This window comes from Saccopteryx bilineata, chromosome X (genome assembly GCF_036850765.1).
Source record: "Saccopteryx bilineata isolate mSacBil1 chromosome X, mSacBil1_pri_phased_curated, whole genome shotgun sequence".
In the NCBI taxonomy this organism is placed as follows: domain Eukaryota; kingdom Metazoa; phylum Chordata; class Mammalia; order Chiroptera; family Emballonuridae; genus Saccopteryx; species Saccopteryx bilineata.
In genome coordinates, this window is record NC_089502.1 from 29,022,220 (window position 1) to 29,039,699 (window position 17,480).

General features: G+C 42.1%; 1 protein-coding gene across 3 annotated transcripts in view; it reads left to right on the forward strand.

Annotated features, from left to right (window-relative positions):
- TMEM255A (transmembrane protein 255A) overlaps positions 1-17,480 on the forward strand; it is a 51,786-nt gene that overhangs the window by 29,955 nt on the left and 4,351 nt on the right. For all 3 annotated transcript variants that reach the window (XM_066249851.1, XM_066249852.1, XM_066249853.1), the window contains 2 exons: positions 4,555-4,717; positions 12,086-12,229. In XM_066249851.1, coding sequence (XP_066105948.1) covers positions 4,555-4,717; positions 12,086-12,229 — 307 coding nt within the window. The remainder of the gene's footprint in view (positions 1-4,554; positions 4,718-12,085; positions 12,230-17,480) is intronic.

Below are 17,480 nucleotides of genomic sequence, written 5' to 3' on the forward strand. Positions count from 1 at the left end.
TTACGCAGTGTAACAGAGGTGCACAGAGGCTGCCCATGTCATTGCCTGTCCATGAAGAGCTGGCAAGTAGGCCTGCCCCGTGGTGGCATACTAGATGAAGCACTGACCTGGAATGCTGAGGTCACCCGTTCAGAATCCCTGGTCAAGGCACACACGAGAAGCAACTACAAGTTGATGCTTCCTGCTCCTCCCTCCCCTTTTCTCTCTCCTGTGCTTTCTAAAATAAATCAAAAAAACTTCTTAAAAAGTAAACAAGCAACAAAAATGTTTAAAAATGAAGGAGTTGGCTAATGGTTCCAGGCCCTTATCAAAGAGCAGAAGCATGCCCTTCTGCCTTATCCAAGATCTGTTGCCTCCTACCTAGTTAAATGGGGTCTGAAACACAGAGAGGTTATCTATTTCTCCAGGCATACCCAGCAAATTGAGAGTAAGGGGATGCGAGCTCATATTGGGTAATCACTTTGATGATTGATGCAATGGTGAGTCTTTGAACTCAGTTATTCATTCACCAAGTACCTATTGATAATCTATAACATTTCTACCACTGTGCAAAGCAGTGAGGGTGACATAAATGTAGGTAAAAGATGGCCCTTGTCCTCAAGAGGTTACAATTTAGACAAAGTCATCATGTCCACCTTGACCTTGGTTGTAGCTTCAGTAGCCAGCACAGTATTCAGTACTGAGTAGGTTCTCAATAAAAATTGGATTAAATGAATAACTGAGTTATTGACATATGCAAAGCATCAAACTAAGAAAAAAAATGACTCTCTGAGGCTATGGGGAGTCCAGGGGAAAAGCTAGTGAATAGGCAACTGGGGTCCTTGAATAAGGCACTAATGAGGTGAGTACTGAAGCTCTGAGCAGTGGGAGAGATTAGGATAGGTAGAGAACAGAAGGCAGTGTCTTCCATGCGGGGGAGGGGGGATCTGAGCCAAGGTGCAGAGCAAGTGCCCAGCATGGCCAGTTTGTGGCTTCTGAGGACTCCAGCTTGGCTGGAGTGCGGGCTGCATTTTGAAGTCAGACTATAGCAGACTGAGGAATTTGGACATGAAGCTAATGGGGAGCCATGCGACAGTTTTGATTAAATGAATGACTTAGTTTTAAAAATGTTTTAGGACGCTTAATCAGGCAGTGGTAGGGTCTGGCAGGAGAGCCCTGCGGTCAGAGAGGCTCGAGGGTTGAGAGTGCTCAGGATGTCAAAGATGGAATTTCCAAGGAAGCTCTGCCTAGAGACTAAATCAAATGAATCACAAACAGAAACAAACCATATTAATTTGCTAAATCCCAAACCAGAGCTACGTATTGACGTTCTTTTGCTTTCATAGTTCAGTAAAAAATATTTCAGTAGCTACTGAACCCACTCAAACTGAAGTCAAACATATATTCTGTATAATTATTGAATATTATAAGTTATTTATTAAATATTGATTTTATTAATTTTAGAGAGAGGAAGGGAGAGAGCAAGGCAGAGACAGGAACATCAATCTGTTGCCACATGTGCCCTGACTGGGGGTCAGACCGGCGACCTCTGTGCTTCAGGACGATGCTCTAACCAACCGACCCATCCAGCCTGGGCAGTTATTGAATATTTTTAAACGAACTACTGAACTATCCTCATGTTGTGACCATGCCTTTAAAGCTTTAATACCTTTAAGAACAAGATTCAAAGGTTTGAATCGTGTTGCCAGAGGCTGGCTCTTAGAAGGGAAAAATAATAGCTGCACGCTTTGGTGGGGGCTTTTATTATGTGCTGGAGTATTAATTTCATGCATTCTTCAATTAAGTCCCCCAGGCCCACAGGGTTAACAAAGTTTCTCAGGGTCAGACTGCAAATAAGTGGCAGAGCCGGCATTCACAGGCAGAACCTGCTTTGCCATACTGCATGTTTATGTATACTGCCGGACTACCCTCTCAATGTCTTAGGTGGTAAGCAAAGATAATTTGGGGGCCATCAAAAGCTGACTTTTAAGCTTCTTCTGGGTCCTTACAAGCCCACACTTTCCTTTACACACAGACTTGCCCTTTCCAGAGGAGAGTCCTTGACCTGCTTGCCTTTTTGAGCCTAGATAAACTGGATATGTCCTCCTTGCCCGTCCCCAGGACTGAGTACAGTGCCAACTCACAGGAGACATTCAGTGTATGCTTACAGATGGTCTCTTCAGCTATTTTCTGGAAAATACTGAAGTCCAATTAAAATTCTGATGAATTAAAGCACCTTTAAAATTCCACTGTGGAAAGTCACTGTGTAAAACGGTGGCTCTCTAACATCATTGCGCACATTAACACAGATTCCTGAGCCCCACCCCCTACAAGTCTGACAGAATCAAGAGGAGTGGGACTGGTCCTACGAATCCCATGTTAGCCAGGTCTTTCTCAGAGACACATACATATACACACAGACGCCCATAGGCACACACGGATAATGCACTGACACACACAGGCAGGCACACATCTACACAAACACAGATGATTGTGACTCAGGCGGTCATAACCACACTGATTTCAATTTCTTAGAGAAACATTGATTTTAAAGAATCCTAAGATAAATTCATCTGTCAAATTCAAAAGTTTTTCTTGTGTGACTAATCCCTCCCTGACTCATGAAGTTAACCTTTAATTTTCTTTTCTTTTTCATTTTTGGTATTTTTATAACAGGAGAGTCATATGTACTAACCATCTTGATACCAGGGCATTTGGCTGTGACTTTCATTTTAAGAATCAAAGTGTTTTACATTCATTATTATTTCTAGAGGTCAAGTTGTAAATTAGTTTACAACATCCAGCAGGACAGGAACTTTCATCTAACTCATTCACCAGATATTTATGTAGCACCAACTATGTTTCAAGCACAGCAGTAAATGAAATGAACTAAGTCTCTGTCCTCGTGAAGCGCACATTCGAGTTGGGGAGACAGACAGTAAGAAGCAGACATATTAATAAGTGATGAGTCTTACAGAACCATTAGAAAAGGGAAATATCTTAGCTTTGGCTGCCATAAAAAAATACCATAGATGGGGTGGTATCAACAACAGATGTTTCTTTTCTCACAATTCTGAAGGCTGGATGTCCAAGACACCAGCACACTCGAGTTCCAATGAGAGCTTTCTTCCTGGCTTGCACATAGCAGCCTCCTCACTATGTCTGCATTCATATGGCCTTTCCTCAGTGACTGTGTGTGGAGATCCCAAGAGATAGAGAGGAAGGGAGAGAGTTGAGAAGTATCTTGCATCACTTTAGTTGTTCCTTGATTGCTTCTCATACATGCCTTGACCTGAGGGCTTCAGTCTAGCCAGTGGCCCCTTGCTCAAGCCAGAGACCTTGGGCTCAAGCCAGTGACCTTGGGATCAAGCCAGTGATCTTAGGATCATGTTGGCAATGCTGCTCTCAAGCCAGTGATCCCACACTCAAGCTTGCAAGCCTGCACTCAAGCCAGATGAACCTGCACTCAAGCTGGCGACCTCAGGGTTTCGAACCTAGGACGTCAGCATCTCAGATCGACGTCCGATCTGATGCACCATCACCAGTCAGGCACTTTTCATAAGGCTACCCAATCCTAATGGATTCAGGCCCCATTCTTATGACCTCATTTAACTTTAATTACCTCCTACATGCACATGCCCTTCTCCAAATACAGTGGCATTGAGAGTTGGGGCTTCATCATATGAATTTTGGAGAGGTCCTAATTCAGTTCATAGCAAGAACATGCTAGAGAATGACTGGGCTGGAGGGGAGCAGTGGGCATCTTTAAACAGAGTGGTCAGGGAAGGCCCCTCCAAGGAGATGATAAATTTTAAGCAGCAACTCAGCTTTAGTTTTTTATTGGGACATTGTTTATTGTTTGTTGGTGTTTTATTTTGTCTTTGAAGCCTGAATTTATATCCCAGCCCTACCTCTTATGACTTGAGCAAGTTCCTAACCTTTCTGTGCTTCAGTTTCTTCATCAATAAAAAAGGAATGGTGATAATACCTACTTTCTAGAATATTGTAGGAATTTATAGTGCTATCTAATAGAACTTTATGCAATTATGGAAATATTCTGGAATGTGTTCTGTCACATTACTGCCAGCACAGTAACCAGCCACTAGTGTCGCCCTTACAAGTGTGGCTGTTGAACATGTAATGTGGCCAATGAAACTGAAAAACTGAATTTTTAATTTTTTACTTAATGTTAATTTAAATTTACATAGCCATGTGTGACTAGTATCTGCCATATTAGTATAAGTTTAATTAATTCACATTATAAAATGCTTAGCACTGTGCCTGGAACATTGCAAGTGTCAAAAAATGTCATCTACGATTAGTGTTAGTGATGGTAACAAGTATTTTTCTGCCAGATAGTAGTTTTTTAGGGTTTTTTGTTGTTGTTGTTTGTTTGTTTTATTTTTTTGTTTTGGTTTGTTTTGTTTTTATAAACAGCAATCACACACAGATTTAGTATAGTGTCTCACTCGCTCCCTGAGTGCATTCATGGGTTCATGGCTTGTGTGGTAGCCATTGTCCTAGGGGCCACTCTGCTCCCTGGGGACTGACTGAAATGTGCTTCTCCCTGTCCAGCCGGGTGGAAATCACTGGTGGCTACTATGAATACATTGATGTCAGCAGTTGCCAGGACATCATCCACCTCTACCACCTGCTCTGGTCTGCCACCATCCTCAACATCGTTGGTTTGTTCCTGGGCATCATCACTGCCGCTGTCCTTGGAGGCTTTAAGGACATGGTAAGGAAGGGAGTGTCTTCCCATTCCCGAGAGACCCGTGTTGGGGGCCAGGGCCAGACTGGGAGGTTAGGAGTAATGGGAACTCATGTTTTGTGTGTCTGTGTGCATGTGTGTCTGTGTGTGTGTGTGTGTGTGTGAGAGAGAGAGAGAGAGAGAGAGAGAGAGAGAAAGAGAGAGAGAGAGAAAGAGAAGGGAAAGAGGTGAGCAGCATCGACTTGTAGTTGCGGCACTTCAGTTGTTCATTGATTGCTTCTAATACGTGCCTTGACTGGGGGACTCAAGTTGAACCAGTGACCCCTTGCTCAAGCCAGGGACTTTGGGCTTCAAGCCAGTGACCTCTGGGCTTAATCCAGCAACCATGGGATCAGGTAGATGATTGCACACTCAAGCCGGTGACCCTATGCTCAAGCTGGTGAGCCTGCACTCAAGTTGGGTGAGCCCACATTCAAGCTGGATGGGCCCACGCTCAAGCTAGTGACCTCCAGGTTTTGAACCTGGGACCTCAGCATTCCTGGTTGATGCTCTCTCCACTGCACCACTACCAGTCAGGTTAGGGGCCCATGTTTTTTTTGTTTGTTTGTTTGTTTTTTGTTTTGTTTTTTTTTTTTTTTCATTTTTCTGAAGCTACAAACAGGGAGAGACAATCAGACAGACTCCCGCATGCGCCCGACCGGGATCCACCCGGCACGCCCACCAGGGGCGACGCTCTGCCCACCAGGGGGCGATGCTCTGCCCATCCTGGGCATTGCCATGTTGTGACCAGAGCCACTCTAGCGCCTGAGGCAGAGGCCACAGAGCCATCCCCAGCGCCCAGGCCATCTTTGCTCCAATGGAGCCTTGGCTGCGGGAGGGGAAGAGAGAGACAGAGAGGAAAGTGCGGCGGAGGGGTGGAGAAGCAAATGGGAGCTTCTCCTGTGTGCCCTGGCCAGGAATCGATCCCGGGTCCTCCGCACGCTAGGCCGACGCTCTACCGCTGAGCCAACCGGCCAGGGCAGGGGCTCATGTTTTGAAGGGAGGAATCAGAAGCAATTGCTTCAAGAATATAACTGCCTTCAGAAACCTCAACTTGAAGGCGCCAGGTAATGCTATCTGTCTGCAAATATTTCTTATTAACATGAGTTGCCTGTGTTCTTGAGGCACATCCTGGGGATGGGTAGGGAAGGGAGGATGTTCTCAATCTTCTGGTACATGCTGGTTTTGTAAACATTGCCTTTTCCAACTCTCCTCTACCCCCCCACCCCACCCCACCCCCACACACACATTTGGCAGAAACTGTTTCGGGTAGTTTTCCCCTAACAAACTTGAGAAGAGCCTAAGGAAAGATGTTTTTTATAGGTAAGAATAATGCTAGTTTCCCCTCCCAGGAATTTTTTTCTGGAGTTTCTCCAGAAAGAACATCTGGACTCTTCCCCCCCTCCCCCAATTTGAAGAGCCAGCCGTAGGCTAAGCTGCTTGCCAGGTCTTGTTCTCAACCTCAACTTCAATCTCAATCTCAACCTCCCCATGTTCCCTATCTCCCCTTTCAACTCTTTTCCGTCTGTGCATGTGTGTCTGCAAAGGCACATCAGGACTCAGCACCCAGTAGGTGCTTCATAATAGTGGGCTCCTTTTTTCTTTTGTTTTTAAAGCATTTCTAAGCATTTACTTGCTTATTTAATAAACCTTGATATCAAATTATAGAGATAATAGCTGGCTTCCTATGAGAATGATATCACTTAGGTGCTTAAAAAAACAAAATTCATGGGCCCATCCTCCAGAGATACTGGTTTAATTAGTCTAAACTGAGGTCCAGGCGATTCTGCTCTGCATCCAGGGTTGCGTACCACTTCCTTAAAGGAATGTCCCTCCTTGTTTAGGAAATTATTTTGTGCCCAAAAGGGGTTTTCCTTTGACCTCAGAAGTGAGGCAGATAGATAGCCTCTAGGCCCATAGCTATTTCTGTCTCATTTTGGGGTCTCTAAGGAACAGGAATCTGAAAGACGTTTGTAATTGACTCTGGACTGTCAAAAGGATGGGTAACAGAAAATGAAAGGTAGGCTCAAGAACAACTCTGCAGTTTTGGGCGGCAAGTCCTTGGCAGAACCAGACTGACGGGAAGTATTGAGTGTTCCTGCTGGTGACTCTAAGGCAAAAGAAATCCTTCCTTTTTCATGCCCAGTCTGTCTACCTGTCTGTCTCTCTCTTTCTCTTTTTCCTTTCCCGCTCTCATATGCACACTTTTCATTCCCACACCCCTCCTCCCACTCAGGAAAGCCCAAGCACAGAGGAGCTGGGGGAAGTATCAACAAGGTGGGGTCCTCAGATGGAGAAGGAGGAAGGGGAAGGATTTCCTGTTTGGGCTTGAGGGAGCTTTGGGTGAGAGAGCAGAAAAGCTGTTTCTGGATTATAGCTCTTTGTACTTGGAGACTTTCCCCAGAGTTCAGGTGAAAGCCAAATCAGAGACAGGCTAGCTGGCGGAGAAGCTTTTGGGGCGTTGAGTTAAAGACATGGTGCATCAGGACAAGTGTGAAGAGCTCTCTGAAACATTCGTAGAGTTTTCAGCCTTAGGCGGCAGAGCTACCCTGAAGCACAAATGGAGTGGGTGGTGGGTACTTGGTAGGTTCATTGGAGTTCTGGCAAGGAACTCCGTCGGGAGTCAGTGGACCATTGATGTCTAGCGTATTTCTGGACCCATAATTTCACTGTGACCTTTGTCCTGTAGAGGGAAAAAGAGGTTTATTGATGGGTTGTCCTCATAGGTAGCAGTAATGCACTTTTGCTCTCCTCAAACTGCTTTTGTACAATTACTTTCTCTGTTCCTGACCATTACTAGTAGCTTGTGATATCACTGCCCTTGTTTCACAGATGAGGAAATGAGCCAGCAGAGGCCAAGTAACTTTCCCAGAGCTAAACAGCAGAGCTGGGACTGAAGCCCAGGCGCCTCAGATGCCAGAGCCTTTGCTCTCTCCGATCCATCCCAGCTTCCCCTAACTAGCATTTGGACAGCCCTTCCTGGTTCTACAAGCGTTTTCAGACATTACCTCTTTTGTATACCTATTTTAATTTCAAAACATAGAAAGCGAGCTGTTTCCAACAGTTGGGAGCTTCTTTTTTTAAAAAAAAAATTTAAATTCATTTTAGAGAAGAGAGAGAGAGAGAGAGAGAAAGGAGGGAGGAACAGGAAGCTTCAACTCCCATATGTGCCTTAGACCAGGCAAGTGCAGTGTATTGAACCGGCGACCTCAGAGTTCCAGGTCGATGCTTTGTCCACTGCACCACCACAGGTCAGGCAGTTGGGAGCTTCTTTAAGTTAGGAGAGCAAGGAAAGTTCTGATCGTCATCAAATGCCAAACAAGTCTTGGAATTTAGGCAAGGACCAGAGGAGAAAATGAAAGATGAAAGCAAAGATCAGGGAGCCAGATGTTTGATTCATGAGGTGAGAGAACACTACAAGGAGTATAAGATAGGGGCGCCATGGAGGAGCTACTTAGCTTGCTTTATTAAAATGAGGAACAGTATAGAAAATCCTGGAACATCAACCAAATGAACCTAAATAAAATCCTTGGCCTAGGTCCAAATGAGGTGGTGACTTGTGGTGTACCTCCCCTCTGAGTAGAATCCCCTGGGATCAGCAGAGAGACTCGAGGGTGTTGGCTGATGAAAGCCATTCCCTAGAGAGGGAGGACAGGAGCCAAGGACTGTGAGTTGGCAGCCCTTAATAGGATCAGCTAGTAGCCACAATTTCCAGAGTTGTGGGATCCTGAAATAAAATGGATGTCTTCGTTCCCTGACCAGAGGAGCTTGGTAAAAAGGATCTTAAACAAATGTGTGATGAAGTATTTATTGACTAGAATTATAAGGATTAAAGATAAACCTTTCAAAAAGGATTATATCTTGTCATTTTCTCTTAATTAGTGTCTCTGGTTTGGAGTAAAGTGGGGAGAAACAAAAGTGACATTTTTCCCAAAGTCCACAATCATTGCCTCAGAACAGATTCCGTTTTGTCCCAAACAAAATTGCTTTCACCATTTCCTGTGCTGCTACCTAATAACCTTTGTTTCACTGGAGCTCAGAATGCTACTGATCATAATGGGGGTCTCATGACTTAAACCCCAGAATTTTAACAGAAATACACATACACTTTTATATGCACATGCAAAGATAGTGCCCAAATTTATTAAATCAGAATTATTGATTTAGAACATAACCAGACTATTATTTTGGGCCATCTCTTTTGCCCCTTCCCTGCCCAACTCTTCACCTACCTTCGATCCCTTATCTTATATCGTTGCCCTGTCCATTTTCTGTATATAGCTACTCTTTTTTTTTCTGAAGTGAGAAGTGGGGAGGCAGAGAGACAGACTCCTGCATGCGCCCAACAGGGATCCACCTGGCAAGTCCAGTAGGGGGTGATGCTCTGCCCATCTGGGGTGTTGCTCCATTGTGACTGGAGCCATTCTAGTGTCTGAGGTGGAGGCCATGGAGCCATCCTCAGTGCCTGGGCCAACTTTGCTCCAATGGAGCCTTGGCTGCGGGAGGGGAAGAGAGAGACAGAGAGGAAGGAGAGGGGGAGGGGTGGAGAAGCAGATGGGCACTTCTCCTATGTGCTCTGGCTGGGAATCAAACCTGGGACTTCCACATGCCAGGCCAACACTCTACCACTGAGCCAACCGGCCAGGGCCTATCCTCTACTCTTGACACTCGTCTCTCTGTGGCTTTCTAGTGCTCATTCAATCTTCCTCTCATGTTTCTTCTGTGTTTCTTTCTTTATAATAGTCAACTTCCTTTCAGAGATTATCCTGGCCTCCTGACCTTGCTGAGCACATGCAAAAAAAAGAAAGAAAGAAAGAAAGAAAGAAAGAAAGAAAGAAAGAAAGAAAGAAAGAAAGAAAGAAAGAAAGAAAGAAAGAAAGAAAGAAAGAGAAAAAAATATATAGTTTAAGTTTACATTGTGTGATTGTTTCTCTGTGATTAGGCTTAATTTATTTGCATAGGAGAACTGGATTCATTTTGCATGAGCTGGAAGTTGTGTTTTTATTTATTTATTAGTGGGTATTATTAATATTTTATTGGTGACCTTTCATTTTTAGGAAAAGAAATCTATGAAAACAAAATAAGGAGAATGATAAAGCACTGAACCTAGAAATATTCTATTTGGTTAACAACTTATAGAAATACTATTCATCTTCTTACATTTTTAACTCAATACAAATAATTAATGCAGTGTTTAATTAATTAATTACTACACCAGGAACCAAAACTGGCTTTATGTTAGCTATACAATTAAGAAAGATATTTGGAAGTGTTTTGTTTTTCTGAGAAAGTATACAATGAACCACTGATCCATTATGATGTATTAGATAACCATGCTATTGTACCCAAATTAATAACCAAGTGTAAGTATGTATTCTGATAAAGACAGATGGTGACTAATCAATCCATCATGGTTAGTCATATCTCCTTTTGGGTATGTTTTTGCAGTAGGCTTAGGGAACATGATTTCTAGCGCCTCCTCAGGGATGAAATTTCTTGTTAGAATTCTTGTGGGGAGGTAAGGGCATTTCTGCACACTCTTCTTCTGTAAAGGGAGCCAACCCTTGGAATGGCCAAGATGTCAGTTCTCTCCCACACAAGAGAGGCTAACAAATATTTCTCTGGTTTATCTGTGAGCTGCATCATAATGACTGAGGTTAGTAGCTCTTCAAACCTCCTAGAAATGTAAATAGTAACCCACTCCAAGGAAGAGAGCAACAGAACTGTTGAAACTTGCTATAAGGGAGTTTCCCCTGCCAACACCCCAATGTAGTTGCCTGTGCCACTGCCAAAGCCTGCCCACACTTTTTTATCACTTGAGAGGAAGCTCTGCTCTCTGTTAATGTAGATTAGATGTGTACCAGAAGTAAGACACATTGAGTTTGCAAACAGCTATTATCAACCTAAATGGAGGAGGTGTCAATGACACAAAAATGAAAAGAATATTTGCCCTACACCTTGGCCCATATGGTACTTAAAAGATCAAATCACAGTTCTCTTTGGGAACTAATGAGTAGTGGTGATTTCCCTTAGTAATGCTTTGACCCTGTTGGGAGCAGCACTCCTGTCCTGGACAGAATTAGTTTTAACCCTTGAGGGGCTACACACACCACCATGTTATAAAAACGGTATTCAGTTCTTTCTGCATTGTTGTGTCTGCAAAGAGAGAGAGAGAGAGAGAAAGAGATTATGTTCTACTTGGTCTTTCATGGTTTCTGTTCACTGCTAGGATTTTGTCTGTAGCCTGCAGGGCTGATAAGAAATAAATGTAATTTGTGTCTGCATGAGAGCTCCTTCAAAAGGTTGGGACCTGCCAGCATCCTCACAACTTGTACAAACCCTTTGTGATTCATCACATTTTTGTCACAGCAAGACCAGTAGCCTGTTCAGCCCTGTCTATTTGATATTGTGTATTTGGGGTCTTACTTTTCTATAGGTTTGAGTTTTTCAAAATAAGTTGGAGGAAAGTGATACAAGTATACATGTTAGTTTTAAAACCTTTGGATGTATAACAGAAAGTAGGAGTCCTCAGTTGTCTCATAATACTACTTCCATCCCTAGAGATAACCACAGTTCACAGTTTACTGTGAATTTTTCCAGATTAATTTATTTTCACTTACAAACATACATACATATATAATTGTTTAGGTTTTCATTTTTACATAAATTGGAATCATGCTATATTAATATAACATGGTGGCTTCCTTTTATTACTATTATTATTTTTTATTTTGGAATTTATTCTGAGTCAGTCCATTGTGTATTTCCCAGAAATTTTCATGTTTCCATATAGTGACTTGTTAGATGTAGCAGCTTCCTTTTTAAAGATTTATTTTTTAAAAGCAGTTTTAAGTTAACAACAAAATTGAGAGAAAGATACAGAGATTTTCATATATCACCTAACCTCACACATGCATAGCCTATTATCAATATCCCCTACCAGAATGGTACATTTTTACCAAAGATAAACTTACATTGATCCATTATAATCACTCAAAGTTCATATTTTACCATATATGTGGTTTACTCTTGGTGTTGTATATTTTTGGGTTTGGACAGATGTATAATGGCATATCCATCATTATAACATCATATAGAATATTTTTACTCGCCTAAAAATCCTCTGCTTACTAATCCCTCCCCCCACAACCTCAACCTTTAACAACCACTGATCTTTATCTTCATAGTTTTGCTGGTGGCTTACTTTTGTTTTTTATTTAACAATATATCCTGGACAACATTTTCTGCCACTAAATTGTTTATCAGTATTCCCCTTTGTAGTGTAGATGTATCAGTTTATTTAACCATTTTCCCTAGTGATGAACGTTAATATTCTTAATGTGTATTTTTCTACAGAACCCAACTCTTCCAGCACTGAACTGTTCTGTTGAGAATGCCCATCCAACTGTTTCTTACTATGCTCGTCCTCAAGTGACATCCTACAATACCTACTACCATAGCCCTCCTCACCTGCCACCATATTCTGCTTATGACTTTCAGGTATGTGTTGAGAAAGAAAGAACTCTCCATTATCTTGGCTCTAACTCATGCTCTCTTATTCTCTCCTTAATCATGGAACCTTCCTAATATGTATAAGGTAGTCAGGTTCTCTATTCCTGATGGCTTTTAGCAGCCTGTGGGCACCAGTGACTAGCATAAGGACTATGTAGGCATGCAAAGATAAAATATATGGGAAGGGTGAGAAAGACACAAGAGGAGAAGAAACAGAGAGATAGAAGAACAGAAGAGAAAAAGAAATAGAATCAAGGTGTCTCAAATTGCCTTGGCCTACACGAAGGAGATGGTACTCATTCATATTACATCATGGACCCCTGTCCTACAGTGGCTTTTCCATTTCTCTTCCACAAGAAGAGGCCTAGTCTTGCTTCTTAGCACAAGGACATTCTTAGCCACATTAGTATTTGAATAAAATCTGTAATAATCTCTTTTTCTCCAGACTTCCTAACTAGGACTACACAGAGAAAATGTTTTTTTAATAAGAGCACTCCTCTCCTTTGTTGTCCTATTACCAAATAAGTCAGAAACAGTATTATCAAATTTGCATTTTCCCCATTTCCTTCCCCTGAGATTAAGCACAGAAAGAACAAAAAAGGGTACTTAATTAAAGGGGATTTATTGTATGCAGAACACTTAACTAGGCACTTAGAGAAAACAAATGAAGTGGTCTTATAGGTATTTTCAGGGATGGTAAACCCTTGACCACAGAAAAGTAGAATTACACTAAAATCTGGTAAATTCCAATTTTGGGAACCAAAGGCAATAACACCTTTGAAGAAAGGGAGGCTCATAATGAATTTACTTCTTTGACTAAGAGCCCATAAATGCTCCAAAGGGGCATAAAAAAACATGAGTGTTTGGAGGTGCTTCAAGTTAAACAGTCTGTTTAGAAATGTAAAGCCTTTGGGAAACCTAATTTCAGCTTCAGATTAACAAAAAAAAATTGAAACTGTAAAACCCCATTTAGTTGAATAAAAGTATTTTTGTTTGTTTTATATACTCTTTGGGGAGGTCTAGGACTCTACACTGAAAAATTAATAATACATTTGACCCTTGAACAACACAGGTTTGAACCATGCAGGTCCACTTATATGTGGATTTTAAAAATAAATATACAACTGACCCTCTGTATTCCAGGATTTCTCATCCACAGATTCAACCAACTGCAGATGGGAATCCACGGATGTGCATGGTCGGCCGTTTGCCTTGTCCTACACCATTTTATATGAGGTTTTGAGCATCCAGAGATTTTGGTATTCATGGGGAGTCTTGGAACCAATCCCTCATGGATATCAAAGAACAACTATACATATAGTATGAACATGGACTTGTTCGCTGTTATAAAATACAATACTAGAACAAGGAGGTGTCCACTAAAGTTTGGAAAATATAATGTTTGAACTTGTTTTAAACCCTATGCATTCACAGAGAAACAATTCAAAGAACTTCTTACGCAAATAAATGATGTAGACTGGAAAACACAAATATGTTCAAAAATGCGTAGATAATTTTAGTAGTACTAGAGGCAAAAAAGGTATCTTTTAAGAGAATGCAAGTTACCAACTAAAGTTGAAATAAAGGGTCCCTGTATTATCCAGCAGACCCAATGCTATAATAAGGTCATAAAAAGTAGAAAAGTGGAAGAGGAAGAAGAGGTGATGTCAGTTATACAGTGTGAGATTCAACTACCTGATGCTGGCATTTTAGAAAAATGGAAGGAGGCCAAAGAGTATGGGCCACTTCTAGAAACTAGAAAGAGCCAAGAAATAGATTCTCCCCAAGAGCATCCAGAAAGGAGCACAGCCCTGACAATACCTCGATTTTAGCCTAGGAAGATTCATGTCAGACTTCTGACCTCCAAAACTGTAAGATTATACATTTCTATGGCTTTGAGTCACTACGTTCATGGCAATTTGTTATAGCAACAATACAAAACTAGTAGGATACTCTTGTACTAAAACATACACATTAAGAGCATACAATCTTTCTGAATGTCATTCTTCAGTATGGTTTGACTATGGTCAGTAATCAAAGTCTATCTGATTTGATTGTTTTCCTATTAAGTCAGTTAACTTCACCTACAGAAGCTCCCTCTCCCCCCCCCCAAAAAAATAGAAAGAATGCAAGGATATTGAAAGTAACACAAGGAGGATCACCATTCTCTTTGGGCTGCTATAATAAAATTCATCTTAAGATAGAGGGGCAGCACATGGGTTCAGTCGAAGAGATCGCTTCCATTTTTCTATATCAAAGTAAACTATACTGATTATATTGATGATAGGAATGTCCACTTCATAATGCTCTCCTTAAGCAGGAACAGTAATCTATCTCCCTGGAAATGGTTGTTGCAAACTTCAAGATGGAAAGCCACACTTTAGGGTATGGAGCCATCTCTCTCTCCATTGGTCCTCATTCAATGCTACCCCAGGGATGGAAGCAAGATTGACAGTGCCAGTGGTGACTCGGGCTGTTGGTTTCAGTTCATGTTTACTCTGTGTTCCCATGTGTCAGGCACTGTGTTAAGAGCTGTGGATAGAGAAATTTAATGAGACATAGTCCCTAGACTTGAGGGATGGTAGGATGGTAGGGGATAGAGTGGAGACATAATAGTAAATAAACTACTACCAAGAGTGCTATGGAAACCCAGAGACAGGGTACTTAATCCATCAAAGAGATCCAAATCTAGCCACCTCACCCAGATCTACACTGTCAGCAGGGCTTTCAGTGATTTAAGGAGGCCACTACTTTTTAGGAACAGCTGCTATTCATTGAGCACTTACTATGTACCAAGCACTGTGCTAAGAACTGTTTTACACGTATCATCTTTCTTAGTCCTTTGAGAAAAATACCCTTTGTCATTGCCATTTTTAAGATGAGATGAATAAATTATGGGAAAGTAAGGACTTCTCCACAGAAATGGTACATGGAAGAGCCAAGATTAATATCCAGGTCTGACTCCAGAGGGTTCTTTGGAAAAGCTGCAAATTTGCGCACAGGACAGATCTTTCCCTCAGTTAATTGTAGGACATTTATACTTTCTACTGGTTTAAATTATGGGCTTCCTAATCATGACTCAGGAGGAGTCTCTTATTACATTATTAAATTGCTCAACACCACAGGGGCTGTGGGGACACACACCTCTCCGGTTCTTGCCCTAAGTTCAAGCAATCTTTTGTATTTCCTTTTCAGAACCTTTATAGTTTTATGGTGGGGATTTGAGGGATATGTTAGGTGATTTGTTTCCCTTTAGAATGTAAATGGTGTTTTTTCCTAGTGTTTGAATTGAACCCCCCCCAATTCCATCCCCGTATAGTTTCATAGAAGGAAATACTAGTCTTTACCCAAAAAAGCCAAGAGGATGGAGGAACATCTGTTTATGTTCTCAGATAAATAGAAAGAAGTCAGAAAAAATATACCAGCTCTGACAATAAAACCACCAGAAGCACAGACTTTACCCCCAACCCTGCCACAAAAAAAAAAAAAAAAAAAAAAAAAAAAAAAAAGCCAGAGCTTTCTATGCTCTTCTTAGATTGTAAAACAGCCCAAATTATAAAATTATAGCAGGAAAACTGACCTTTCTAGACTTTTTTCTGGATGGTTTCCCAATTCTGGTTATTTCCAAACAGGACTATTTATGTGACTTAAAGTTTAAAGACTTCAGCTTCCTTTTTAGCCTGAGGCTGAGAGAAGGGAGAGGAAAGAGATTTATAGGGTTTTGTTTGAACCCCTCAAAGTCATGCTCTTCCTAGGTAGCTGTCCAATTAGGAAGTTTGGGGAATATTTTTTATAGTCAGACATGAGCGAGCACTTGGCTCTGGTCACCTGGCCCTGACTACACTATGAATGCTGAGCTTGGAGAAACAGGACTCTTTTAAACACTGGGATCTAAGGTGTCCTTGCTTCTAATGAACTCCCCATCCCCCCAAACAGGAAAGTGATAAACTGAGACTGCATTTACCTCCCTGCTCACCTCCCCAACACTCACTTCTCTTGCCCCTTGCACTCATTTTTGCATTATCCTTCCTTCAGCTTCAGCCAAGTAGTCCAAAGTCTGTCAGGTCCAAAACATCCATTCCTACATCTTCTGGGAAAGTCAAGCCAGTGTAGCTTTATGTAAACCCCTTAAGGATTCCAGCCATACTTCCCAGTCTTGCCTGTTGAGCCTCCTACTTTACTAACCATGGACAGATCTCTTTCCTGTCCATTTGGTGAATTGCCACATTTAGCTTAAAACAAAGGTCTGAGTCTATGAAAAATGCACATACCTCTGTTTATGCTCTTTATCTAATCACATGAGGATACGCACTGGATTTCATCTTAGCTATGAAAAATGACCCTTTATAAATTGGACCCATTGAATTAAAGGCTTGCTTTAGTCCAGGGGGAGGTGGTGTTTAGCGCAGTTTGCGGAGAGCCTTAGAAAAAGTGTTGCTGCTGCCACTCAGCTTTTGCTCTTTAGTTCCCCTTTCCCACCAAGATTTTCCTTTATCATCTTCCTTTCTCTGGTTTCTGATCCCCCCTTTTCTTTCTTCTTCCTTTGATTCACTATTTTCCCCACCTCCCTTGGCTCTGCTTTCTGGGGCAGAAACAGGGGTGGGGGTGTTGCAAAGACTGGGAGATCCTGGATTTCCCCTTGGAGACACTGCACCTCTTACCCATCACCTTTATCACCTCGTCAGTGCCAGGGCTATTTTCTGAGTCACTGCCTCTCAGTGCATCTAAAGAGAGAAGCCCGCTGTGACAGAAATGCAGACTGGTCTCGTAGAGTGTGGGTCCGCCTTCCTGCAGAGAACAGGCAGGCTAAGATAGAAGAAAAGAGCTGTGTGTGTCCTGAAAAGGTGGTGCCCCTCTTATGGTGCCATCAGCCTGTGGGCACCCCAGCCTCTAAGAAGCATCTCAGGAAATTTGAGCCGACTAGGCCTAGAAGTATTCTCTTTAGAGCTTTTTCATGTTTTGTGGTGTGCAAGGATTCAGAGCTCTATTCTTCTGAGCTGCCTGTCCCATTAGTTAAGTTAACTCTTAGGCAGGAGCCAAAATGCATCAGGCCAGCTCCCTAGCTGCAACAAAGCCAAATCTTTCCTAAGGTGCCTGCCTGTTGCTAGGAAACTATACACTGGTATTGTGGATCTTCTCCCATTTTGCCCCTCTACAACTCAGACCTCAAGGGTATGTGGATTACAGCCAATGAGCTCTGTAGTTATGCCAGGAGCCCTTCAAAATTACCCTTAAGACT